This window comes from Miniopterus natalensis, chromosome 15 (assembly GCF_054644295.1).
Source record: "Miniopterus natalensis isolate mMinNat1 chromosome 15, mMinNat1.hap1, whole genome shotgun sequence".
In the NCBI taxonomy this organism is placed as follows: Eukaryota; Metazoa; Chordata; class Mammalia; order Chiroptera; family Miniopteridae; genus Miniopterus; species Miniopterus natalensis.
This window is the reverse complement of record NC_142095.1, coordinates 12,658,255-12,684,683: the sequence shown is the minus strand read 5'-3', so window position 1 is coordinate 12,684,683 and position 26,429 is coordinate 12,658,255. Positions and strand designations below refer to the sequence as shown.

Genomic DNA, 26,429 nt, shown 5'->3' with positions numbered 1-26,429 from the left:
AAGGAAAGGAGTTTTGAAAGAAGAAAAGAGTTACTGGTTAAATGATGCAAATTCATCAAGTGTAATTTGGAATAAAACTATTCCTTGGATTCAGAGTTTGTGAAAAGTAGGGAGAGCGGTGCGAGCCATTCCACAGGCTGGCGGGCATCTTTTGTAGGACACTTAGCCAGGATGTTTCTTGTCTTATCTCAGGACCATGCAGAGTAGTCTGTCTTTTGTAGACTTGGGCAGTTTCTTTGTCTCCTGTCTCATTTGTCCCGCATCTTCTCTTCAGAGAAGGACTGGTGCACGTAGCGCAGGGGGTGTTCTTTCAGCAGTAAGAGCAGACACCTGCCTCAGGGTCGACTGCCTCTCCCTGCAGAAGCAAAGTGGTCACTAGTCACCTGGCCACCGTAGAGCCATTTCTGCTAAGACCCTACTATTTGGCTCTTATGAAGGCCAAGGGTCCATTCTCTCACATCCCCTTTCAGTTAGCGCTCCACTGGCCAGTCCCCAGTTTTGCCCTAAGCATATTGTTTCCTAGGATTAGTTCTCTTAGCGGCAAGTAGGTGGAAAGCCCCTTTTCTTTGGCCAGAAGGTTTACTTGGTATCAGTCAAGTTGTGGTTTTCTGGTGATCTTTATTTCTTACTCTATGTTGGGCAGCCTCACTTCTGGAATCCCTTAGGAAACCCTCCACTTCTCAGCCGGTATGGCTGTTTGGATTTATGAATTCTTACTAGCTTCCACTAGAAACATTGTACCGTGAACCCCAAAGTTTCCGTCTTTATTCCTGACCTCCTGCCCATTCTTAGCTGGATCCTTCTGGATGTAGTAATTCCCTCCATTCTACCCCAGCTCTTCTGTATTTCATTGACCCAGCAAAGTGAAATGTCTCCTGACATTTCCAAGCATATTTCTGAATCGGGCCTCTAGTCAATACTTCTTTTACAAATGACATGCCTTTTTTCCCCTTCCTGAATTTAAAATTTTAGGTAAGTCGTAAAGTATATAATGTGCTTTGTTGTAAAGGAAAGGGTTTTTTCCCTGTTATAAAAGTAATTCTCATTATAAACAACTTAAAAGACTCAGAAAAAAAAATGAAAGGAAAAACTGTCATTTATAGTTATATGCCTCAACATTTTGACATTTAACACTGTTGAAATTAATTTTTTGTTTAATTTCTAGTCAGAGATTTAAACATTTTAAAATTTTATTTGTTGACACATATGGACACATAATTTTGTATCCTGCTTTCTTCACTAAAAGGTGTGTTTTCTAGAGAGAAATACTGGTAAATAAACATAAACAAAGTTAAGTGAGGTTTTGCTACAATAGCAGTACCTAAACATGTATAACACATTAATATATATATATGTGTGTGTGTGTGTGTGTGTGTGTGTATACATATACATATATAAAATCTTTATTGATTTCAAAGAGAGGAAAGGAAAGGGAGAGAGAGAGAGAGAGAGAAACATCAATGATGAGAGAGTCATTGATCGGCTGCCTCCTGCATGCCCCCTACTGGGGATCAAGCCCACCACCCGGCCATGTGCCCTGACCGGGAATCAAACCACGATCTCCTGGATCCTAGGTTGATCTATGCTCAACCACTGAGTCATGCCAGCCAGGCTGTATAACACATTTTGAAGCCCCTTTTAGACACATCATCTTTTCAGTCATCTTATTTTCTTTATTGATTTAATCATCACTAACTAACACTTGTAAATATTGTTAAAATTGGTTGCAAGAAATAAACTCCTTAAAGATGACATGAAGAAAACTGTATTCTCATGTTCTTCTGTGCCTTCTGGAACTCATCTTGTGCTAATTCAATACGCAATATTTACTAAAATATACAGAATTTACTACATAGTTACCAAAATGTTGCTTTAAAGCTGATCATAGAAGATTGGAAATCCTTGCCATTATTCATTGGTAACTCATCCAACTCTGATGACTCATGTGTCAGCGCAGAATTTAGAAAAAGGGGAAACGTTAGGCTAAAACATTAATGTTTCAATTTTCCAGGAATTCCTGTGTGTATCTGTTTGTATGAAGTTTATTGCCTCAAACTTTTTGATCTCCATTCACATTACAGTGTAAAAATAGTTTGAAAAGTGATAAGAACCATTTTTTCAGCCTACCTCTTCACTGGTTTTATCATAGCCAATGATGCTCTGCTCCTCAGATGAGACCAAGCATTGCAGTCTAGGAGAGCTTTCATGTTAGTCCCTAATATGTGCATTTAAGCAGTATTTCCATAATTATTACCCCTTCATTTAACCTGTTAATTGTTTGAAGTTATGAATATCAAATATTTAACTCCAAGGTCAAACTGATGTGTCTCAAAGAATTTGCTATAATATTGAAAATGATTTGATACCCTAATTGCTATGATTAGCTATATTTTAAATTTTTCTTCTAAAATACTTAGCTCTTATAGTATAGACTCTGCCTGGAAGGATTAGACATATGGCTGAAGTACTAAGCCAAAATTCAGCTGCTGCTGAAAAATGACAAAAATGCCCCTTTGCATTTTAAATAAATTATAATTGCCTCCAGCACACAAATAATGTGAACTTGAGAATTGGAAGATATTTGTGAATCTAAAAGCCTTTTTTCCTGAAAGATTGACAGGATTAAATATCACTTTTCTGCATATGTGGTGTGACATTTTCATTTTGTTCCAAGTTATTTTACTTTTGGTGTGACCCTGGAGTTTGTAAACATGCCATAAAATTTGGTAATTACATAATGATGATTTCATGGTTCTGGCTTAGGATAAAGGTAGCTAGACATAGCAGCAAAATTGATTTTCTTTTTTACCTTTATGGAAGGAAACAAAAGGAAATTGAATGCAAAATCTGCTTTAAGACCATACTAGAATTATAACTCAGCAATCTGTTACATGTGAAATGAAATCCAGGTGCAGCCAGTGTTACGACATTCAGCCAACAGGTGAAGTTGAAAGAACCTGCTGTTGACCCCATGCCTTGTTTTCTTACCCACAATGTTCCAAATGCATATGACTTGACACTATCTCTTGTCTCCTCTTGCCAAAGGTCCTGAGAGGCAGGACTGTCCCTAGGCAAAATCATGAAGTAGGTGAAACTTGTTTTTATTCCCTACCTTTCTGCAACGACAGTCTCACCTTAGAGACTTTATACCTCCCTGTCCCCAAGTGCCTACTCCCATTGCTCATTGCTCTGGATTTACCCTGTTTTCCAGGAGGCTCGTAATGCTTCTTGTTGTCCAATCCCTCTTTGACTGTATAATTTTCTTGCTCAAAAAAATGTTCTATGGCTCCCCAGGAGGAGCCAGGCCATCAAGATGCTCCCTCCTTTGGAGTCTTATGTCCCACTGCTCCCTCCAGTGTTCTACCGCAGATGGGCCACTCCTCTTGCCCTTTTTATGTACACACTTTTTTCCATGCTATTCCGTTAGCCTGAGCAGGCCTTCACCACTCATCTCCATCTGTGGAAATCCTAATCATCTTTCAAGTTGCCACTCAGCTGTACCTCCTCCAAGTACCTTCCCTAATCACCCCCAGCCTCTCTCCTGGACACCTCATTTGTACCATGTACCACTCATATGGCGCTCATCACATATAGCTTTGCATCATAATATTTATGTATGTGTCTTGTCTCCAGGCACTGTGCTGGGCCTTTTACAAACATAATCTCACTTAAATTTCATAACAATCAGGTAAGGTAGGTATTACTCCACCACCAAACAGTTAAGGAAACTGAGGCTCAAATAAGCCACACTGCTCGAAAATACCAGAGCTAAGACCTAAACCCAGGCCCAAAACATGTATTCTTTCCACTAAACCATGTTGCCATTTTTCAGTTCTGTTCCATCTTCTGAAAGGCGGATGGAGCTTTAAGACAGAGGAAGAGGCCAGCTTAGCCTTTCTGGTGATCAAATATGTATTCAACAAATGGATAGATTTTATTGGTAATTGCTGTGTTCCTAAGCAGAACCGATTGGTTAACTATAATCCATGAGGAATTCAAATAAAATGGGAGAGAAAATAAAAATTCCTTACCTAGAGTTGCCAGAACAAACCCAGCATAAGAGAATGTTGAAGAAAACGTATAGTTCAAGAAAGGCTAGACAGCATTGGTGTTTGAGCACTACTGGGGGATAATTACCAGGGAAAGAAGTGGATTTGGGGTTGACTAGGGAAGCTTCCTATAAGTCTCCAGGATTTTAACCACTTGGGGTAGTTGGGAGACTGAAGATACGATTATCTCCCTAAACTTTCATGAACCAGCAATATCTCTATTGAGTATAAAGCCCATTTTTGACATTCAACCCTAGTGCAGCATCTTGGATAAGTTAGGGGAGAGAAGCTTAGTGTTTTTAAGAGGGAAATCTCACCCCACATGGATTGCTTTTACCACTGTTCTCAGTAGTACCCAGGACCATGGAGTTTCAGCTCACTCTAGTCATCTTCATTCTGGGAAGGCTTCGGGCTAGGGCCTTCCTCCTGCCAGTCACGTGGCAGAGGCCCCATCCCTGGAAAGAATTTAGACTTTGCACCATAGGCAAAGGACAAAAATCTGCTTTTGTTTCAGTTCTTTTATCTCATTTCCCATTCCCCCAGCGTACCACATTATCACTTGCCTATTTCTCTAACGTGAGTAAGATGTGGTTATCATTAATCGGGTCCTCAGCGCGCCTCTATTAACTTCTGACAGTCACTCAGTGTTGTTTGCGATCTGTTTCAATGTATATATGCTCTCTGCATGTGAATTCCATTCATATTTGGCTCTACCCTTTTGTTCCTCATACCAATCTTGGTAATAACGGACAAGTTATTATTTAGAGAAAATAAGGATACAATCTAAGCTTGAATGTAGCAGGCCACACTGGACTTCAGGCCCCACCCTAGGAAGCCTGAGGATTTTTGTTTCAGTTAGGTGCTAAATCTAAGGAATTCAACAAGCCTAACAGGAAAACCACCTTCGACCACACTGGAAGAAACTCAAACACAAAAGCTCTTTTTTTCTTTTCTTTAAAGTTTTAATGATTTTTCTTAATCTCTACAGAAGTCCTCAAAAGCTAATTTATTTTTTGTGTCTTACTTTTAATTTTGAAATAGTTGTAGATTCACAGGAATTACAAAAGAAATTAGAATGGAAGTCTTGTATACCCCCCACCTCGTTGCACCCAATGGTTATATCTTAGGTAATTACAGGGCACTAGCAATGCCAGGAATTTGACATCAGTCTAATTCACTTTTAAATTTCAAAAAAGAAAAAAACAACCTAGTCACTTTTAAATTTTGTTCTGTTTTCTTTCTGCTCACAAGTGATAACCAGGTTGACAGTCCTGGAAAACAGAGGGCGGTCTGTCCATACAGCCACAGAGAAAGTTCGCCAATGTTGTCAGCGATGGCTCTCAGATATCACCCAACTCCTAGGTCAAGGTTACAGCAGGGCTGTGGAAGGGAGCCCACATCTGCAGACTTGGGCTGCAGTCAGGTTCTGCCTCCAAACACGTGACCTTGAGCAAGTCACTCAACCTCTCCAAGCTTTAGTGTCTTCATCTATAAAATGGAGAAAATAATTCTCCTGTGGACTTCGTAGGGTTGTGTGAGGATCAAGTGCAACGATGTATATGAAGGAACGAGGCGGCCTGTGAGTCAGCAGTCATGACTCTCTTCTCAAACTACTGCCAGTTCCCGAACTATAGCTTTCCAGAGGTGGTTTTCTTCTTAGAAACAGAATAAAACCACCTCCTCATTAACCAGGAGGCCTAGAATGTCCATCAAGTGTCAATGACCTTCCTTTTCCACCCCTCTTAGTCCAACACACAAATACCAGCAGTGTGTTGGACAAGCACTCTGTGGCTCATTACCTACATACCCCTCAGGCATCCGATCTATTTTAAAATAAATATTTCTTAACATTGTCTTCTAAAAGTTCGATGCATTTTAAGGAGCTTTTATTTTTATCCTGACCACACGAGATTCAGCCTTACTTTTTTTTTTAATGCCGTGAGTTGTACAATAGGTGGTCTTGACAATAGTGAGGAATTATAAGGATACTGGGTTAGACAGCAGATGGTTTATGAAGTGAAATGGAAATCCTCCAAGCTGCCCTGTTCCTTGGTTTGTCTGGATATAGAATATAAACTCCCCAACTCACTGGTGGATCCTGGTGTGTGGGTAGTAAAAATGCTTGTCTTGGCCGCAATAACGATGGAGAAATATATAGGAGAAAATAGACTTAAATCAAGGAAAGTAAAGGTAAAAGTCTTTGCGTGTAGTGAATCTTTGGGCCACTACAATAAAATGTTAAGATCTGTTTTCTCCCCTCTCCCTCTTACATACAGGCTGGCATGGCTCTGACCTATGACCCCACAGCTGCCATACAAAATGGGTAAGTAACCCCCATTTTCTCTACTCTAATTGCTAAGATGTCTTTGATCTCCAAAATCAGAACTGAAGAAAAATGTCCAAATCTGTCTTTTGTTTTAAACCTCTAAACAAAAGCTGTAAAACAAAACATTTCTCACCATTGTATTTTTTTTTAATTTTTTTGTCTTTCCATGAGTGATTCAGACTTCAGAGCTCCTCCCATGCCCCCCATTCTCACAGTGCCTCTGCCCGTATTAAGCTCTGCATGTTCTCTCTGGAACTGCCCTTATTTATTCCAAACCTAAAGGGGGAAAAGCGAAGTTTCAGCTCCCAGTCTGAGCAGCCAAAGGTGAACCCTGGGTGGTGCCGTGTTTGGGACTGTGAGGACTGCCTGGTTGACAGGGAACATCCCTCCCTTCTCCTGCAGGTCACCGCCTCTCTACCCTATTGACATTGGCTGAGATATATCTCTTTACCTTAAATCACCTGCTGGGTTATGTGCCTTTACCTGTATCTTATATGAACAGTATAACATCGGATTCTTTGAACTGTCTCAACAGTTGCAAAAATCATTCACTCTCTTCTGCTGCTTATTAGATATTTACAATGATGACTATTTCCCTCATGAAACAAGTTTTATTTAAGATGCTGAGGACACCTATTGATTTTACCTACTCTCTTCTGATACAGATCTTAGTGCCATCCATCAATCCCTCTCTTCAATACCTTCCTGCGCACTGAACATTCCTTTCACCTTACAGGTACACTCGAAACTCTTCCTTCTTTTCACAGGTGAACAACTCTAGTCTTCTATACATGCCGCCTTCCTGTGGTCTTCTTTAATTAATCCCATCAAAGTATGAATTCTGGTCTCAAACTTTACGAGCTTCCCTTGCTGATGCCCCCCATGATCTCCAAATTTGCCATTTGTAACAGTAACTTGTTTAGTCCTTCTACTTGAAATCTTGCCTCATCTGGCATTTTTTTAACCTACTTATACCATCTTGAAATTTTCTTATCATTCGGATCCCACAACCCCTTCCTTCGTTGACCTCCTTGCTCCCCATTCTTACTGCTCACTTGGTGTCTTTTTATTTCACCCCTTCTACCCACTTTTGCTAACCTTTCTCAGGGCTTAGTGCCTTATCACTCTCTTTTCTCTGGTGATTGCACCCATTCCTCTTGCTCTTAGGAACTGGAGGCTCCTAAGTCTCTTCTTCAGGCTCATAACCGGATGCGGAGCACTATAGCCTGTGTTTCTGACAGCTCATCGAGTACTGCTGCTTGATGTCTTCATACGTCCCAAATAAGTCATTGCCCTCACTAGCCCTTCATAATATAAACCAAACTAATGCAAATGAAAAACACATACCAAGTTATTTCTTTTTTTAATTCACTCTGAAACCACTTAGACTGGTAACTCCAGTTCTCTGGTTTTTCTCTTCTCCAACGTTCTTCATGATCAATTGGTCATTAACACTCATTTGATATATCTTTGAACTATACCTTCAACACTCAGCCCTTCCCCCAGCTACTTGTTGAGCTCACTCGTTCACTGCTCTCTACCTTTGCTAAACTTTTACCTGCCTCTACTATAACTCTCCTCCAAACCATTTTCACATTGCTTTTTGACTAATTTTTTAAAAGCAAAATGTGATCTTAGGAATCATCTCCCTGCCAGGTTTAAAGTATTTGGTGGACTTTACTAACAAAAAAACAAAACTAGAGCTTCCAAGAATGGCACGAAAAGAACTATACGGTCTGGCTCTGAAACTGAACTGGTCCTTCTGTGATTCTCAGAGTATCTCTCTCACAACTTTACATCTCTCCGTCTTGTTCATGGAATTCTCTCTGCCTGGAGTTCAGGCATGGTAATATTCCTCTGTCTCTCTCCCCCCCCTCCATCCTTCCCTCCCTCCCTTCCTTTTTTCCTTTCTTTCTCTCTTTCTTTTTAAACAGCTCCCATTTAAACAGCAACATCACATCATACCAGACAGAGCTGGTTACACAGTTCGTCATGAGAGGAACAGTACAAGCAGCGGTTAAGAGTGCAGACTGCAGAAGCGGCCTGCCCAAATATGCATCCAAATTCTGTCAGTCACCAGAAGCGAGACAGTTGTCTTTCTCCTCTGTGAAGTGGAGACACGAGGAACAGTACCTTTTCATAAGACTCGGTCAGGACTGAAGGCTCCCTGTGTGGCACAATGTAGTCATCAGTGTAAATATGGGTGCTGCTGTTGCCCTATATCTGATGTTCCCATGATACATTTGAGTCTTTTTATCCCGCAGCCATTGACCCCCATATCTATTTCCCTGCTGGACTGTTAACTCAGTGAAGAGAGGTCCCACGTCTTATTCGTCTTTATAGACTGTTTTACCTAAGATTGTGTGTGCCAGATCAGAAATAGAAATGTAACCGATCACATCTGTTTGGCTCCAGCAAGTTGGCATTAGGGAAGCCATTTCCCTTCCCAACATCAACCCACCCTCGACCCCATGTAACACCTTCATCTGAATCCCTTTAAATACAACCCAAAGCATCCAAGCTGCCCATGACTTTCTCATATCCTGGGTTGAGAATGAAGTTTTGGAAGCCTTAGGCTATCCACTGTGTTTTTGGTGACAGGGAGATAAAAATGTTACATCGTGAAACTGAGAAAAAGGGAAGATGGTAGCTAATTGCTCTTACTCATTTCATACTTCATATAGGTGATTTTTAAATGTCTCGTTCATCTTTGGTTTTATTACCTCATATGGTAGCATTTAAATAAAAGGAAACTAGTAGAACAATCATTTCTACGTAAGATGTCAAAATAACCACAAAGATATCCTCAGCATACTGCCCCTTGAGTTAACATGCCACATGCCTTTTACAGGGTGTGGAATCTGATTTAGGTAACTTAGCCTGTTGCAGAATCGAGCATGAATGTCTAGGATAAAGTATTTTTTCCCCTACTCATATTGCTGTTTTCGATCTAGCAGTCAAACCCACCTCAGAGAGCAGTAGCCTAACAGAGACAGAAATATTTATTACTGTGGGGAAGAAACTGGCCCCAAAGATATAGCTGCAACTCCCTCTTACCCAGTTAATATTATTAAGCACTGCTTCATGCTGACTCAGTGCAGGTCAACAACTTTTTTCTTTTCTTTTGAGTATCTGTCTATTGCTCTATTTAAAATCATTTTGTGATACAGGTTTGAAAAAAGAAAATGTTCCCATCATGTCGGGGACAATGGACTTGTAGATAGTTCTCGGACAAGATACAATAGAAATGGTATTGTGATAGAAGCGTGGGGTAATATGAAATTTGTATGTAGTTTAACTCTATGTGTATAAACTATTTCTGAAAGAGTACGCAAGAAATGGTGGGAGCCGTTCTGTGCTGTGGGGAAAGCCAATGGAAATAGGAGTGACAGGGACTTAATTTTCACTGTTTATGTTTTTATACTCTTTACAAAAAGAAAACAGAAGTGAAAGCCGTAGGACCACAGAGAAGAGGCATCCTACTGAGGGATTAGACAGCTTCTGGGTGGGACACTGGCACTGTCTTGTTCCCTTGAAGACGTCCCATACTTGATGATCCCGTGCTATCGGGTCGCTGGATTCTAAGCCATAGGGTTTTCTGAGTTGCATAAGCAAGTACGTGGCTGGGTTGTAGCTAGGAGCTGCACAAACTGTGTGAGGAGTTAAATGTTCTGAATTCCATACCCTCCACGTCAATAAGCAACATGAAACTGAAATAAGTAGTCCCACATTTAGCTTGATTTTTAGCTGGTGAAGAACATACATTTGTAAGTGTGGACCGTGGTGCTTTGGGGCTGTGTGCATTCAGGCAGTAGAAAATGTCAGTCTTGTCCTCTGCTCGAAACTATCCAAGATATCGCTCTAAAAAAGTCAGTTCCATGTCACTTCTATCTAAGGCTTTGAGGGTTACAGTGAAGATGTGTCTGGGTCACCATGGAAAAGTAAAAACCATAGTATGTTTGACTGTAGATGCACTTACAAGAATAAAAAAGAAATGCCTCTTCTTTCAGAGCTACCTGGCATAGCTCTGTAATTCGTTACTACTGTCGCCCTACTGCTTTTCCAGCAGCCCAATATCAATCTCCATCTCTTTCAAATGTGAGTGTGGGAGATGGGAAATTACCCATCCCTATATTCAAAATGTCATCCTTCCTCTGCCTGTTTACTGGGGCCCAGGATGCTGCGCAGAAAGAAGTCTCTCGGGTGGCCTTATTTGAGTAAAATGCATTCCTGGGAGAGATAGGAAAAGGAACGAGTTCTATAGCGTTGGCTTGCCCGCTGCTTTAGATGGGCATTTGATATTAAGTGATGCAGAAACCTTATCTTATTACCCTAGCAAAGAAATCTAATGTGAAGGGTACATTGGCATTACAATAAAAATGACCAATAACTTATTAATCTTATGCTACAGTGTTACCCCCAGGATAGAATTCACGGTTCTGGAGAACAGTATTGCCTGTGGACAGAAGAGACAGGCCAGCGCTGTTTATTTCAGTGTGCAAATAGGATTTGGTGTGGTTTTCTACTGTAAAAAGCACTCTACCTTGGGGTTATTGATATATTCATGTTATTTTTATTGTCAGTGAAATAAGATTTCCCCATATTACTACTGACTGCCAAGTCCCCTGAAGATGACTTTTCTGCAGGCAAAAGAATGTTCTATTAGTGACCTAGACTTGCATTTTCTGGACTTCTACAGGCCACTTGCTTTAAATGCCAGAGAACCAAGTAACTCTTTGCACTCCTTAAAAATATTACATTTTCGAAAGGCCAGCTCAGAGAGTTCCATAGACAGACCATCCTTAGTTAACTTCTTTTAGCCACTCTGGCATTTGATATTTTGTTCATGTGAAACCTCCCCAGACATAACTAGTCATACTCCTAAGGCAAGGTTTCTCAGCCTCAACACTATTGACATTTTGGATTGGATAGGTTTCAGTGTGGGAACTGTCCTGTGCATTGTAGGACATTTAGCAGCATTGCAAACCTCTACACACTAGATGCCAGTAGCAACCCCCCTCCTCCAACCCAGTTGTGACAATCAAAAATGTCTGTAGATCCTGCCAAGTGTTCCCTGGGGAGCAAAATCACTTCCAACTTAGAACCACTGGGCAAAGTATAAAAGGAATACTTGTCACACACATCATGCTATGTGTATTTTGGCAAAGAAATATCTCGTAAGAGAGTCAACTATTCCCAGGACAATAGTTTGTTAAAGAATCCATTCCCAGTTTTCTGTACCACCCTTTGCAAAGCATAATGCATATATAACAGATACACACAGCATCAAGTCGCGAGTTTAGGATTACCTAAGTTTTGTTATTATGGCTGACAGGTTCTGTCCACTTTTTCTTTCCTGTTCCCCAGTAACACAACAGCTATGCTTGAAGTATTTGTTTGGATTTTTTTTAAATGTGCTGGTTACGTGTAAGTCATTTTCAATCACGACAGATACATGGCAGGGGCTGGGAAAGAGTGAAGAGACTGAGAAACATTCTGCAGTTTTCTTTTTGGAGCCTGGTCCTGTGTATTTTCTTTAGATACTGTATCCCTAGGCCTTCAATATAGTCACAGCCTCTCTGGTCATGGTTTAGGCAAGGGTTCCTTGTAAATTCTTCCGGTTTATGTTTGGACTTGGGAAGAGCTTCTATCAGAAAACCAGAATTAGGGGATCACGACAGGATGCTGAGGCCGCTCCTCCCAGTATGTTTTCTGGGAAGATATATTCTCTGACTTCAGCAGCGGTACTGGAACTTGTTAGAAAGTATGAAATAGCATTCTTGTTTGATGGATAGGACTAGAGTAGATAGAACAAAAATGCATTCAATTTACCCCCAAGGGCTCCCTTTGTTAGTATCCGTTTCCTTGACTGGTTTCTTTATGTTTCTGCCCTCTGTTTTCCCTGTAGAAATTCCTGTGAACTCTGCCTGTCATTCCAATCTTTATTGCTTTCATTTTTAATACTCCAATTGGTACATTTTACGAAATAAACCAGCCACACTAAAATGCGGTGCACTGTGCTCTCTGTTGGTGTAAGAGGCTGCAAACGGGATGAGAGGACTGTTTGTGGAGTGGCCATGGGTGCCTCTCCTGTCATTATGAGCCCCAGATACATCTTTCGTTCACTGCCTCATAAGTAACATTTGTCAAAGATAAGACCTGAAGGCGATTTGTAAATGCAAGCCATGATTGTTGTAGAAAGGGACTGTTTTTCCTAGTTACTAATACCTTTTGCATGCTTAGAAAGCACGTATTAGTTATGTTCCCCCTGAGCATTTGTTAGATATGTGATGCTGGCCCATCTTCTCTGGGCTCCCTCCCCTGTTTTCTATCAGTTCAGGAACTGTCTTCTACTGTCCCACCCTCTTGGCATTGGCCATCCTGTACTGTGATCACTGCTTATTTTCCTAAACTGCTCACTATTCATCATTCATTCATTCTTTCTTTCATTCAACTTGTAGCTACTATGATCTACTGTGTCTCCATTTCTGTTCTAGACAACAAAGCCAGTGTGTCCTCGACATTCTCAAAGCTGTCAGTCTAGAGGGAGAAATAGTCAATACATACATTGTATCAGTCAGTCCAGCTTCCATAACAAAATACCGTTGATTGGATGGCTCTAAACAGAAATTTATCTTCTCACAGTTCTGGAGGCTGGAGGTCCAAGATCAAGGTCTGACAGATTTAGTTTCTGGTGAGGACTCTACTCCTGGCTTGTAGACGGCTGCCTTCTCACTGTGCCCGCACGTGGCAATTTCTCCTTGTGTATGTGTGGAGAGAGAGAGCAAGCAAGCTCTCTAGTGTCTTTTCTTATAAGGATACTAATCCCATCAGACCATTCAGCCTTCATTGCTTCCTTAAAGGTTCCATCTCCAAATATAACCACACTGGGATTTAGGATGTCAATATGAATTTCGGAGAGACACAAACATTTAGCCCATAAAATACATCAATTTTTTATTCTTTTTTCTATTTCAGATAGTGATAAGAGCAATGGAAAAAATCAGTTAGAGGAAAGGAATAGAGAACAACTGGGACAGAGATGGTGGTTGCTACTTTAGCTACAGGCCTCTCTGAAGAAGTGAAAGCTGAGTGAGACCAGTAATGAGCAAGAGGTAGCCTTAGGGAGATTTAGGGCAATGAACATTCTAGGTAGAGAGAATTGTAAATTCAGTAATCCAAGATGGGCGTGAGAATGACAGGATCATGTGACAATAGAAGGTCAGTATGGTTGGATCCTAATTGGCTAGGGGCAGAGGGGTAGGAGAAAATATTAGAGAGGTAGGCAATAGCCTCATTGCACTAGCCAATATCAGGAATTCAAATTCTGTTCTCATGGCAATGGGAAACTATTGGAGGGTTTTAGACTGATTCATGTACAGACAAGATTTGATTTAAGTGGCTAAATAGAGAAACTCAAAGGAATGTTTTAAAGTCTTCCTCATCTTTGGTGCACATAGTAAATACTCAGAAAAATTTTTTAAATGGAAAGATGAATGTTTTCTGGCATAGCAATTGACTTCTTTTAAAAATCAGGTTTATCAAGTATAATTTACATAGAATTTATATTCACTCTTTGCAGTATACAATTCTATGAGTTCTATGAGTCATTTAAGCTCCAACAATCAAGATATAGAAGTGTTACATCACTTCCCCAGGTTCCCTCATGTGCCATTGTAGTCAGCCCCTTCCCTCAGCTCCAGCTTTTGGCATCCATTGATCAATTTTCTGTCTTTATAGTTCTGCATTTTCTATATTGTGATATAAATGGAATTATAAAATGTAGAGTCTTCTGAGTCTGACTTCTTTCATTTAGCATAATTCAATCAAGATTCATCATGTTAAATGTAGCAGTATTTCTCTCCTTTTTATGAGTAGTGGTCCATTGTACAGACGTACCAGTTTGTTTATTGATTCAGTTAAAGGATCTTTGGCTTGTTTCCAGCCTTTGGGAAATATCAATAAACCTGCTATAAACATTTGCATTAAGATTTTTGTGCAAACATATGTCTTCATTTATCTTTAGTTAATATCTACCAGTGGGATTGTTGGGTTATATGTGATGTGCATGTTTAACTTTATAAGAAACTTCCAACCTGTTTTTCACAGGGGCTGTACCATTCTGCATTTCCACCAGCAATGAGTGAGAGTTCTACTTTCTCTGAATTCTTGCCAGCACTAATATTGTCATTAAAAAAAATTGTCCATTCTAATCCATAATCAATATGTAATTGATTGTGTAATCAATAGCTTTTTTGCAAACTGCACAACTATAAATATAGAGGTCTGGTGGGTATGAATAGAAGGATGTATAAGGGAATAATTTTTTAGCCATATTTTTTAACCAAAAGAATGATATTAAAGTCCTTATTGAGAGCTAGATAAAGTAAATTTGAGACTATAGTTTCCCATTGGTTGCTTGGAGACTTTATTATAGAGTATAAGCTCAAAGAATTTACTCCTTAAATGGTACCCTTGAAATCTAGCCCCCCTTTCTTCAGCGTGAGTCTTGTGGAAAGGTAACCCATGAGATTCTGTTCAAAATATCGGGGACTCCCGAGATATAATGAAGCTTTTGTCCCCAGCACTCCCACCTCAGTTGTACAATTTTTTTTGAATGAAAAGTAGTAGTTGATTTTTTGCTAACAGTATGGCAAAGTGAAATAATGGTTGCATTATGCCTGATACACATTTCCCCAGGATATCTTCCCATTGGTGAGACACTCCATTGTAGGCAACCTGCATTTGTCTTTCTTTGGCTGGACACTCTAGCATTTCACGTACCAGTGAGACATGGAGGAAACATGCTTTAATTTTATATATTTTTTTATTTTATTTACTTTATCTTTATTGTTGAAAATAGTACAGATGTGCCCCTTTTTCCCCCTTGACCCCTTCCACCCCGCACCCAGTCCCCACCCCAGGCCTTCACACATGCTTTTAAGTTTTGAGGAAGAATTTGAGCGTTCAGTACCTTGTGGACCCTAGGGTATAGTCTAAGCAAAGACAGGTATGTCACTGATTTCAGTGTCTAGAAGCTACCCTTTAATGGACCCCTAGAAGGACAATCCTCCTCTGATTTGTGAAGCCCAGATCTTGCTCAGTATCATTCTACAGTTGTTCAACGAAGGACCCTGAAGGACTAGAAAACTCAATGCTTTTTACAGTCTCCAGGAGCACATCACATGTGTCTAGAATCTCCACCCACACCATGATTGAATCCAGAAAATATCCCTCTCTCCACCTAGACTCAAACCGCCCACTTCTCTTTTCATGGAGGGAGCATTTAGCTGAGTTTTTCCACGAGGGTGTGGACTCATGCCTAGTGCAAGTTTCCCAAAACTCCCTTGGAGCTGATTCCGTTTCCTGAGTGAAAAGATCGATGCACTTTGTGTCCGAGTAACAGCGGCCGCCTGGATGAAGCCTGGTGCTCTCATTTGGCCCTTTCCCCCCTCCCCAAAGAGCATTCAAATGGCACCTCCTTTTAAAAACAAAACAAAACAGCTCCCGTGGCTCTTCCCTCCCTGCTGGTTAAAACACACTGTTACCCTCCCCTGGCATACGAGATGTTGTGCGGCCCACTTTATATGATGACTCACAGTGGTCCTCTCTGTCCGGGACAATCTGTTCCTCTCGGTGACGAAACCAAACCTGATGACTCTCCGGGATGCTCCTGTTGAAAGCTGGTGGGCAAACCTGAGGGCGGAGCTCTGGCCCTCCCAGAGGTGCTTGGTGGCATTTGCTGAGCGGCCGGGCACAGCAGCCTTATGAATCTTCTTCTTTTGTTGTTGTTTTCTGTTTGCAGATTTTATTCCTCACCGTACAGTATTGCAACCAACCGCATGATTCCACAGACATCTATCACGCCATTCATTGCTGCCTCCCCTGTCTCCACATACCAGGTATGTCCGGCTCCCCTGCCCCTCAGGGGAGATCTTTCTTGCCAGTAATAGACTCCATCAAGGCAAAGACGCAGGGGAATCTTTTTTTTTTTTTTTTAATTGTCCTCCAACACTTGACTCACATCCCTAGGTGATAATGCTCCAGTTACCGATTAGCCTGCACTTCCCAGGGCTTGTGTGCATCTATTTCACTGAAAAATAAAACCCACCGAGCTTTTCCTCTTTCCCGCTGCGCTCCCACGATTGCGCTCCTTTCCCGCCAGCTCTCGGGCCGCTGTCTTACCACCGAGAGAGGGTTTTGTTTTCTGTCTGTTCCTTGGGTCGTCACGCTTCCCGGTGTGTCTTTTCTAAAAGCCCGTTTCTAGCATCCCCTGCCCTTACTCCCGCGTATTTTATCATTGTCATCTCATTTGGTCACAGTCTGTCCCGTGTATCCATGTAAAACGACATGGATAGATGTTAAATCATTTTCCCCGAGAAACAGAAAAGGCGATCAGAGTGGTAACAGGTGATTCCTCCTTTCTGTTCGTACCTCATGGTCAGTTCCAAAAGGGCCAGAGGAGGCCCCGGGGCTTCCACATGTGGGAGCACAAGAAAACCTGAGACTCGGTGTGTGTCCTAAGCCAGATGTTGCAGCCAGTTAACTCTATGTGCACAGGTGGATTGAAATAGGCATACTTTTCCCTGAAAAAACGACTTCTTATCTCAGTTCTTTGAGTGCTCAGAGCTGTGGTATCGCTCCCTGTTTCTCTTTACTGCATACTGTTCTTCGGACGGTTCTTCCAATCCTGAAAGGAAATCGCTGTCAGTGTTACGTAGAGAGAGGCCCCCATGTCACTGTTTAAAGCCTCGGGGTCTGAGAAGGAGCGAGAGAGAGTGCAAGAGCGTGCATGCCATGTGTTTCTCTCCGGTGTGCAGGTGGTGGGGGTGGGGGGGGGTTCGACCATGGGCCACACTAACGCTGCTGACTGCTACTAATTCAGTTAAGTGTCCCCTTAATTCAGCTGCCACATACTTCATTCCAGGATGCCCCGGTTGTCAGGGCATCAAGCTGGAGACTACGTACATTTTTTCCTTAACTGATCCTCCCCCCCACCCCCCAAGCAGTTCATTTTCATTCATTTCCTGCACTTAGATTCCTGATACATGTCTGTGGGTGGACAGAATCGCCTTGCACGTGAATTGCGTTCTGGGGTCTCCGAATGGCTGATTTCCTAATTGCCTCTCGCTGGGGCCCATGAGGCTACGTGCAGGTGCTGTTCACTTTTTGTTCTTCCTGCAGGCCTGCCTGGTTGTAATGTGCGCTTTGGTGTTTTTTTAAACCCTCCCCTCCCTTTTTTTTTCTAATCTTGGCCTCTGTTTCAGCCAAGACCACCCATTGAGCCCCAGTGTGGAGCACTTTGGTGACATGAATAAAATATCCACAGAAAAGTGATTTTACTTGGGAGGGCTCATAAGTGGAATTTAACCCCAGCTCTCTTTTCTCATAAAAGGAATTAGAGCAATTTCCTATGTTGTTGATTCTTGCCTTTCAACACTTCCTTTTTTTTTTCTTTTTTTTTAAATCTAAATGGCATTAGCAATTTTGCTTGTGTGAGTATATTGCAAACAAAATCTTTAAGGTCCTCTCTGTGACAGTCAGCTCCTCAAGCTGATGTTCTCATTCTGCTGACAAGGCCCGTTTCAGCTCAGTTGGCTCAAATACTCATTTATATTTACATACCAATTACCATGAGAGAAAAAACTTACAAACTTGCCTAACCTGGGTTTACCCCAAAGCATTTCCCCCAATTTTCGGTTGACCTCTTTAATTCTTACGCCAACTTTTACCACTTGGACTTATTTCCAAGATGGGAATCACTTGAGAATTTGAAGTTAAAACTAATAGAAAAAAGGAAGTCTTAGTGGTAAACTCTTGCCTCCTTATTATTTGCCTGGATATCCCTGGGAGTTGACCTCTATGTAGGAGGTCTGTGAGGCTACCTAATATTTCCATCTCTAACACCATCCTCAAAATATGCTCCAGGTCCCGGCCTGGTCCATGTGGGCACTGCAGCCAACTCCAGTGAAGTAGGAATTTGCTGTACATGTTATCCTGTTTCAGGGACCAAATGAATCAGGTCCGAGAATGTGCTTTCTATTGTTAGTTCTGAGCACTAATTAGCTGTAAAGTCAGATGGACTCCACTTTTTTATGACCTAGTGTGACTCCACTGAAAGCAAGAACCAAGTTCTCTCTGTGATTGCTTTGTGCTAATAAATGCTGTTTGATGCATAGGTCCAGAGTACTTCATGGATGCCTCATCCGCCATACGTTATGCAACCAACAGTAAGTGTTCTCAGTCACCTGAGGCTATTTCTATTATCCAAGTGCAAGCTTTTGTAATGCATAGAAGCTTTGGGGGAAAGCTTTCGTTATATTCCTACCTTTTTCAGGCAGCCGTACCTTCCAGATATAAAGCTGTTCCTGAAATTCTACAAAAGCATGTACAATAGACAAAGATATAGACAGATGCATAGGTAGATAGATGGACAGATAAATAGGTAGATAGATAAATGATTGATAGATAAATAGGTAGATAAATAAATGATGGATACTTGATAGATAGATAGATAGATAGATAGATAGATAGATAGATAGATAGATAGATAGATAAACTTTCTTGGAGGAAATGTCAGTAATAACAGTCAGTCTCACAAGTTGATGTCTACTATTTGTTATGAATAGGGAATTTCTACCCCACTTCTACTTCAGGAACTCTGAGCTCTGAACAATTAAATCCATTCTAGGAGGAAGGCCTTTCTGTTTCCCTCTCCTTCTGTTATGCTTTGTTTTCTTCAAGTGCAATTTGGTGTGCTTTGGACGTGAACTTCAGAGTCATGGCCAAGTGTTGACTCAAAGCCATATATTTGAAATAGGAAGATGGTTGTCTATTAATAGATGGAGATATATAGATAGATAGCAAGGTTGCTAGATATTTTCTATGTTAACTAACCAGAGCCCTTCTCTTCTTTTGTGGAAAATGTCTCCCAAAAATATTCAAACTCTATTTTCTACTTGCTAGATTTCCCATTTTGTGGAACAGTATTACATCAGTCCCAAGTGAAAAATATTACATATTCCATTAGAATCTAGACTGGAGGCTAATGATTTCATTTGTCTTTGTCTAGTTCTTCTAGGTTTTCTAGCTCTACAGAAGTACAAGATAGATTTCAATAGCAATATGCTCATGAGAGTGTGAGGGAGGGCAGGAGCCCTAGACTGAAAGCCGCGTGACACTGTCTCTGGTGTTCTCTTCTGGGTGTGCTCACATCTGTTTTCTTACCTGTCACTATACTTAGCAGGGCTGGGGAAGAATCAAAGAAGAGCATATATGAAAATTACTTATTAAGTATGACACGCTATACATTATTACCATTTTCCTTATTATTATTGGATCTATGTGTTGCCCAAAGAAGAAGCAATGCTACAGTTTTACTCTTTTATTTTTTAAAATTTATCTTTATTGTTTGAAAGTATTATAGATGTCCCCTTCCCCCCCATTGGTCCCCTCCACCCCAAATCCACCCCCCACAGGCCTTCTCCACACTGTTTGTGTCCGTGGGTAATGCATAGGCATTTTTATTCTTTTAAAAGCTAAATATAAGTAAGGTAGCACATGCTAGTGACCAGGAAGCTAAATGCTTAGGCATCCACTTCCTGGACTCAAAGGCTCACAGCACCTGGTTTTCATATTTGACCTTTGGACATTTTTTTAAATAAGGGACATTCCACGTTGCTCCCAATGTTTTGATAGTTTGTTTTTTATTTAAAGAATAAAATATATATAGCTTACTACAGCAGAACTTTAGACCGTATTTCACAAATCCTCCCTCTCTTTGCTCTAATTTCCACACCTTGGGGGCTTCCTGAGTTCATCTGGTCTGTGTACTGTAAATCATACCAACATATAACGAATCCAAGATACACTTTTCTGTCCAAGTCATGAGGTAGAATTCAGTATATGCTGCCAAACCAATGTATAGCACAGACTGAGCCAACACAGGAAAAGAGGAGATGTCCTGCCAAGTTCTAAAGAGTAGAGTTTTCAGAAGGAAACAACCACCTTCTAAAAAAAATAGTGTGTTCATCTATAGAGCACTAATGCTAGCTTGGTCCTCATGCTGGGGTTAAGCATCATCTCATTGTGGCCAAAAGGAATGCACATCTGGCAAACTATTCAGATTTCGCCAGATGTCAAAGTATGTAAGGCTTCACAGTATTTCTAGAGTTGTGAGAAGAGATGTTTGTATGTGTCTATTTCAACTATCACTCAGGACCTTAGCAAGATTTTTCATTACCACCTCCCTCACTCCAGCACAGCTTCAGCCCCGTTTTTGAATGCATTATTTCTCATACGTCTTACTCTAGAAATAGGTGTGTGTGTGTGTGTGTGTGTGTGTGTGTGTGTGTGTGTGTGTGTGTGTGTGTGTGTGTTTGCCCCCTTGGATCTTGCTTGCTATGGCTCAGTGATACCTTATCACTCCCCATGACGCGACTGTGCACCATGTTTGAGCTTAGGTCACTTGGTTTAAAGTGTAATGTTTGTGGCTGGGGCAGATTCCTGGGCAAAGGAGTGGCTGGGCCACCCACCACTTTGTTGTCTTTCACATGGAAAAATTGGCTGGACGGTGTCATGGAAACACAGAGTTTATACCACAGTCTCTGCCCTGCAACAGCCTTGCTGGTTGTCTGGATTGCATAAATATCCCAACTGATCTTGGTTCCATCATCAAAGGGAGGGTCAAATTAATCGCTCTGTGATACCAAAATACAAAAGTGCTTAAGCAATCTAAGGAAAAGAAACAAAATACCGGAATCTGACAAGAATGAATGACTTGATGGTGACTAGCATGGAGTCTTAGTTAGGCTCTTTGAGGTAAAAACAAAAACAAAGCAGAAAAATCTAAAATAAAACCTTTCCTAACCAAACTTTTGGAGCCATATTTTCGCCATCTGTTATATATTGACGTAATAATACCTAAATAATTATGCATTTTGTTTATTAAAAAAAATAAGGTATGAAAGCTCTTAAAATAGTGCTTGGCAAATAGCGAACACTCAATAAATTATTACTGTTATTGTTATTATTAATTTATATGAGTAGACTGCACGTTGTGCCTTGTTAGCTCAATTATATAACGAATATTAGTATAGAAAGAAAATTGAGAATAAGCAATAATCACCTATTCCTGCCACATTCATGTTGCTTATTTAACTTCCTTTACTAATGAGTTTGGTGGAGATGGCCTCTGTAGCCCTAAATAAGACAAATTGCTTAGATTGGCACTTACTTCATTAACTTACTAAACCATTCAACACCTAATACTTAAAAAATAGGCCCATTGGGTACCTCTTGGAATCTACTTTACAAATAAATTCAAGGTGTCAGTATCAACATATCTCAAACGTTACCCTAATCCTGATTCACCTCCAGCTTTTCTCCTCTCTGGCATTTTCTCTTCCACTGTTGTGAGAAAGTCTCGTTTTTAAACTCTAGTGTCATAGGGGCATATTTTCCCGCCATCGCTGTGAATGCACATGGTTTCTGCTCTGGAGCCAGAAGCCTCGCAGGTTCTCGTTTGGTCTCGACTCTAAGGTCTCTAAGATCTTAACCAGGTTCCTGAGGGGAAAACAGCGCTTCCAGAAAGTCTTAAAGCAGAGCACGGAGCCTCTGGTCTTCACCAGGATGGGAAGGGTTAAACCGGAGTCGCACCATCCATAAGAGAGAAACAAAAAACGATACAAAGAAGGGAAGGGCCAGAGAAGAGCAGAAAGCTTAGCATGGGACCGAAGCTTGCCATTAAAGTTTGCTCCTTTGCAGCCTGAGTTTTGTAAGTTGCATGTAATGTACCTTTTGCTACATTTAGAAATAAGATTTTGAGAGGCTTTTTACTTTTACGAAAGAGGGCATAAAAGTCTCCTTGCCTGCGTTAGAACTATCACCCTGATGTTGGTGCAAGAAAACGGTTCCCTGTCAAGTTCCTGGATTCTGGGACTTTATCCGGGCCCCTGGCGAGTTGTCAGGCCCCACGCAGGGGGCAGCGAGAGTGCTTCTGTTTGCACTTTGTTGTTTGGCACCTGAACGGACACTGAGGAGAGAGCACTGTTGGACCAAATTAGGAATCCGATTTTTTGCTGCGAGGAAGTAAAAATGCTGACTTTGTCAATGGCGTCAGCTGTCGGCGCGGCTTTTGCACGCGGGCTCTGCACTGCGCCCGCGCTGACAGGCTTGTGAGAGATGATGGATTGCACCGAGCGTCTGCCCCGCACAGCCCGTGGCACATCACCATGGCACATCGCAATCCCGCGCGAAGTCACAGTTGCGATGCCCACGTTGCGGTACGTCGGATATTTTATTCAATCGGTGCTGACAAGGAGAAAAGGGGATAGTTCCCAAAAGAAGCCCGATCCATTCTTTTAAATTTTATTTAGGCTCATTTGAGTCATAAATCTCCTGCCCTTCGTATGGTTAGCGTTATTTCATCTCGTGGAGAAAGGTCAGCTTTCATTTCTACTTAATTACAAATTGGTTGTCTAATTAGAGCATTCTAAGAAATGCCCGGTGCCCTTATTGAATCGTTGGATGATTTGTTGCTACGCATGGCTAAGTAATGACTTTTAATAAACCATTAGTTTACAGCTGAAGAGTAAATATAAACTTCTCTACAACAAGGTGTTGAAGAAAGCTCCAGAATGCTTGATTTGGCCATTGTTTGCCTGCAGACTGGTAAGGACTGAGGCTTACTTTTAGAGGTTGTGTCCCCCACATTTTCAGGTGTGTTTTTCTATAAAAGTATGTCACCAAATTTGGAAAGAACATTTAAATCATTAGAATTCTGTTCAGAAAGCAAGGTTTGCAGATACTATCCTTTTACACCAACCCCTGAGCTGAGCAAAAATCCTAACTCTCATAGTTTTATGATCAAAGTCAATGCTTTTGCTACCTAAGGAGCTAATCAGGTAAAGATGTATCTCCAGGCCAAATCGTGTTGTTGTTTTTTTAACTACATAGCAAAAATAAAACAATAGCAACTCTAACCCACATACACCATTTCTACCAGAAGAAAATTCAAATGAGTGAGAATGAACTTAGGAGGAGCAGCTTCTTTTGAGTATCACCTCTTTTTAAGGTGGGAGGAAAGTGAACTTGAACAGTTCATTTCCACAGAAAGCCTCTTAGACGCCTTAACTACTGTAAAAAACAAACAGTGCTGGCTTTGCCATTGTGAAATGTAGCTTCTAAATTCTACAATAATTTTTCAAAAATAATCTAAAGTGGTCTTAGAAAAAGAACTTTAAACAATTAAATTCAAGGTTCATCATTCAAAAGTGCATAGAGCATAAAAGCCTTTCCACTCATCAGTTCCACCCTCCAGAAGTAAACTTTGTAACAAAGTTGCATGTCACCATCCAGTTTTGCATGCATAGGAAAGTACATATGTGTATTTTTAAGATACATACAAGACCAATATACAAATATTGCATTATAACATAATAGAATGTCCTGGATGCCATTACATGAGTCACATATCGATTTATGTCATTTTTTCAACTTTTCATAATGTGCAATTATATAAATACACCAAGAGGTATTTAACCAATTTCCTAGTCAGAGTCATTTAAGTTGCTTCTAGGAATTGCTCAATAAACTCAAGACTAATATGGAGCGCTTGCAAGAAAATATCTATAGGATAAATTGATGGCACAAAAGGTATGTGCTTTAAAATTTGATAACATTCTTGTCAGCTTGCTCTTTGAGTGAGAGTGTGTGCTCCCTTCCCATGGCCTCAATTAACACTGTAATCTCAAGTTTCAAATATTTGGTTAATGTGATAAATAATGAATGGTATCTTATTGATGTATTACTTTTATTTCTTTGAGTTCTAGAGGAGTGAGTTGCTTTTTATATGTTTATTGACGACTGTTTTTATTTTTCTCTGAGCTCTAAGTTCCTTTACTTTGCTCATTTATCTGCTGGGATATTGATCTCTTCTTGTTTTTAAAAGATCTTATTACAATTAGTAAATTAACATTGTCATAGAAAATCTAGATATTTTCTCTGTTTACTTTGAATTTAATTTTATAGTGTTCATCATACAGAACTTTAATATTTCGTATTATATATTTAGTATTTACCAGTTTTTCCCTTTAGAGCAGGGTCAATAACCTTTTTCTGTAGGGAGCCAAACCACAAATATTTTCAGCTTTGTGAGCCATATGGTCTCTGTCACACGTAAGCATTTTTGTGGCTGTAGTGTCAAAACAGCCATAGAAAATACATAAATGAATAGGCACGGCTGAGTTCCAATAAAACTTTATTTACAGAAACAGATGAGGGCCGCATTTGGCTCCTAGGCTGTATTTTGCCAGTCCCTCCTTCAGAACATCTGGACTCCATGCAAAATACCTTATTAACTATAAGATTTTAAACACCATATGGTTTTGTTTAGTGTTTTTTTTCTTTGTACTTTTCTGTTTTGAGTTCAGTAACTTTTTTATAATTGAGATGTAATTGACATGCAACAATGTATTATCATATGTTTTATTATTGTGTTTATAGTATATTTTATTTTAAATTTTTGTTTCTTTCCGAGTTTATTTGTATTATGGGATGAGATTATGCTTCAACTTTCCCCTCCCCAAACAGGTAACAAATTATCATACAACTTCTACCATATAAATTGTCTGTATTTTTTACACTGATATAAAATTTTATACCAAATTTTGCATCGAATAAATCTCTATATCTTTGGTTGTACTTTTTCACTCTATTCTATTCTGTTGATCTATTTTTGACCATGACTCTGCTATTGTAATAACTATCACTTTATAATACCATATATGTTGGATAGGACTTGTCCCTAATATTGTTTTTTTCTTATTTCTCAATAATTATTCTAGCTATTTTACCTTTCTAGAATAAATTTAGTAGTATGTTGGGAAGTTAAAAAATTCCACTACAATTTCTATTTGGATGACTTTGAATTTATATATGAACATATGGGAAACTTAAGAATATTTTTCTAAGAAAAAATGTCTGCATTTACTCAAGATTTCTTCTAGATTTGTTGGGGTGTAATTGACAAAAATGTCAGATACTTAAGTGTACATTATTGCGATTTCATACATACGTACATTGTGAAAGGATCCCCACCATGTAGGTAATTAACACATCCATCACCTCATATATTTTGTGTGTGTGCACGCGAGAGAGAGGCTGAGAGAGAGAGAAAGTACATTTGTGTTCTAATCTCTTAACAAATTTCAAATATTTAATACAGTGTTTTTAACTAATGTCACCATAATTTACTTGAGATACTCAGACCTTATTCATCTTAGAGCTGAAAATTTGTACCCTTTTGCCAACATATCCCTATTTCTCCCACCCACCCCCAACCCCTGGCAACCACTTTTCTACTCTCTGTTTCTATGAGTTTAAATTTATGTATTTATGTATGTATATAGTCATTCATTCATTCATTCATTTTAGATTCCACTTATAAGTGATACCGTGCAGTAGTTGTCTTTCTCTGCCAAACTTATTTCACTTAGCATAATGCCTTTAAGACCCATACATGTTGTTGCAAACGGCAGTATTTCCCTGTTTATTATGGCTGTGTATGTATGTGTGTGAATATATATATATGGAATCCTGTCTTCATTTCCTTGGATATAAACCCAGAAGTGGGATTCCTGGATCATATGGTAGTAATATTTTTAAGCTTTTGAGGAAATAAAAAATATAGCTATCATATGACCCAGGAATCATAGTGGCTACATCAGCTTACATTCCCACAAACATTACACAAGGGGTTTCTTTCTCCCCGTCCTCGTCAATACTTGTGATCTCTGGACTTTCTGATAATAGCCATTCTCAGGTGCGATGTGATAGATATCTCACTGCAATTTTGATTCGAGTTTCCCCCACTGATTAATGACGTTGACCACCTTTTCATGAACCCGTTGGCCATTTATATGTCTTTGGAATAATGTCTGTTTAACTTCTCTTGCCATTTTTAAAATCAAATTGTTGTTGTTGTTTGTTTTTGTTTTTTTGCTCTTGGGTGGTATGAGTTCTTTATCTACTCTGTTTATTAACCCCTTATCAGA

At 40.1% G+C, this 26,429-nt stretch overlaps 1 protein-coding gene across 12 annotated transcripts in view; it reads left to right on the top strand.

The window, feature by feature from the left end:
* Positions 1-26,429, top strand: part of RBMS3 (RNA binding motif single stranded interacting protein 3) — a 640,734-nt gene that overhangs the window by 526,214 nt on the left and 88,091 nt on the right. For 8 of the 12 annotated variants that reach the window (XM_087824903.1, XM_016198811.2, XM_016198810.2 and 5 more), the window contains 3 exons: positions 6,326-6,372; positions 16,181-16,277; positions 18,555-18,605. In XM_087824903.1, the coding sequence (XP_087681029.1) occupies positions 6,326-6,372; positions 16,181-16,277; positions 18,555-18,605 (195 nt within the window). Of the gene's footprint in view, positions 1-3,045; positions 3,085-6,325; positions 6,373-16,180; positions 16,278-18,554; positions 18,606-26,429 lie in introns of all 12 variants that reach the window. The other 4 variants (XM_016198812.2, XM_016198818.2, XM_016198817.2 and 1 more) reach the window with 2 other exon arrangements.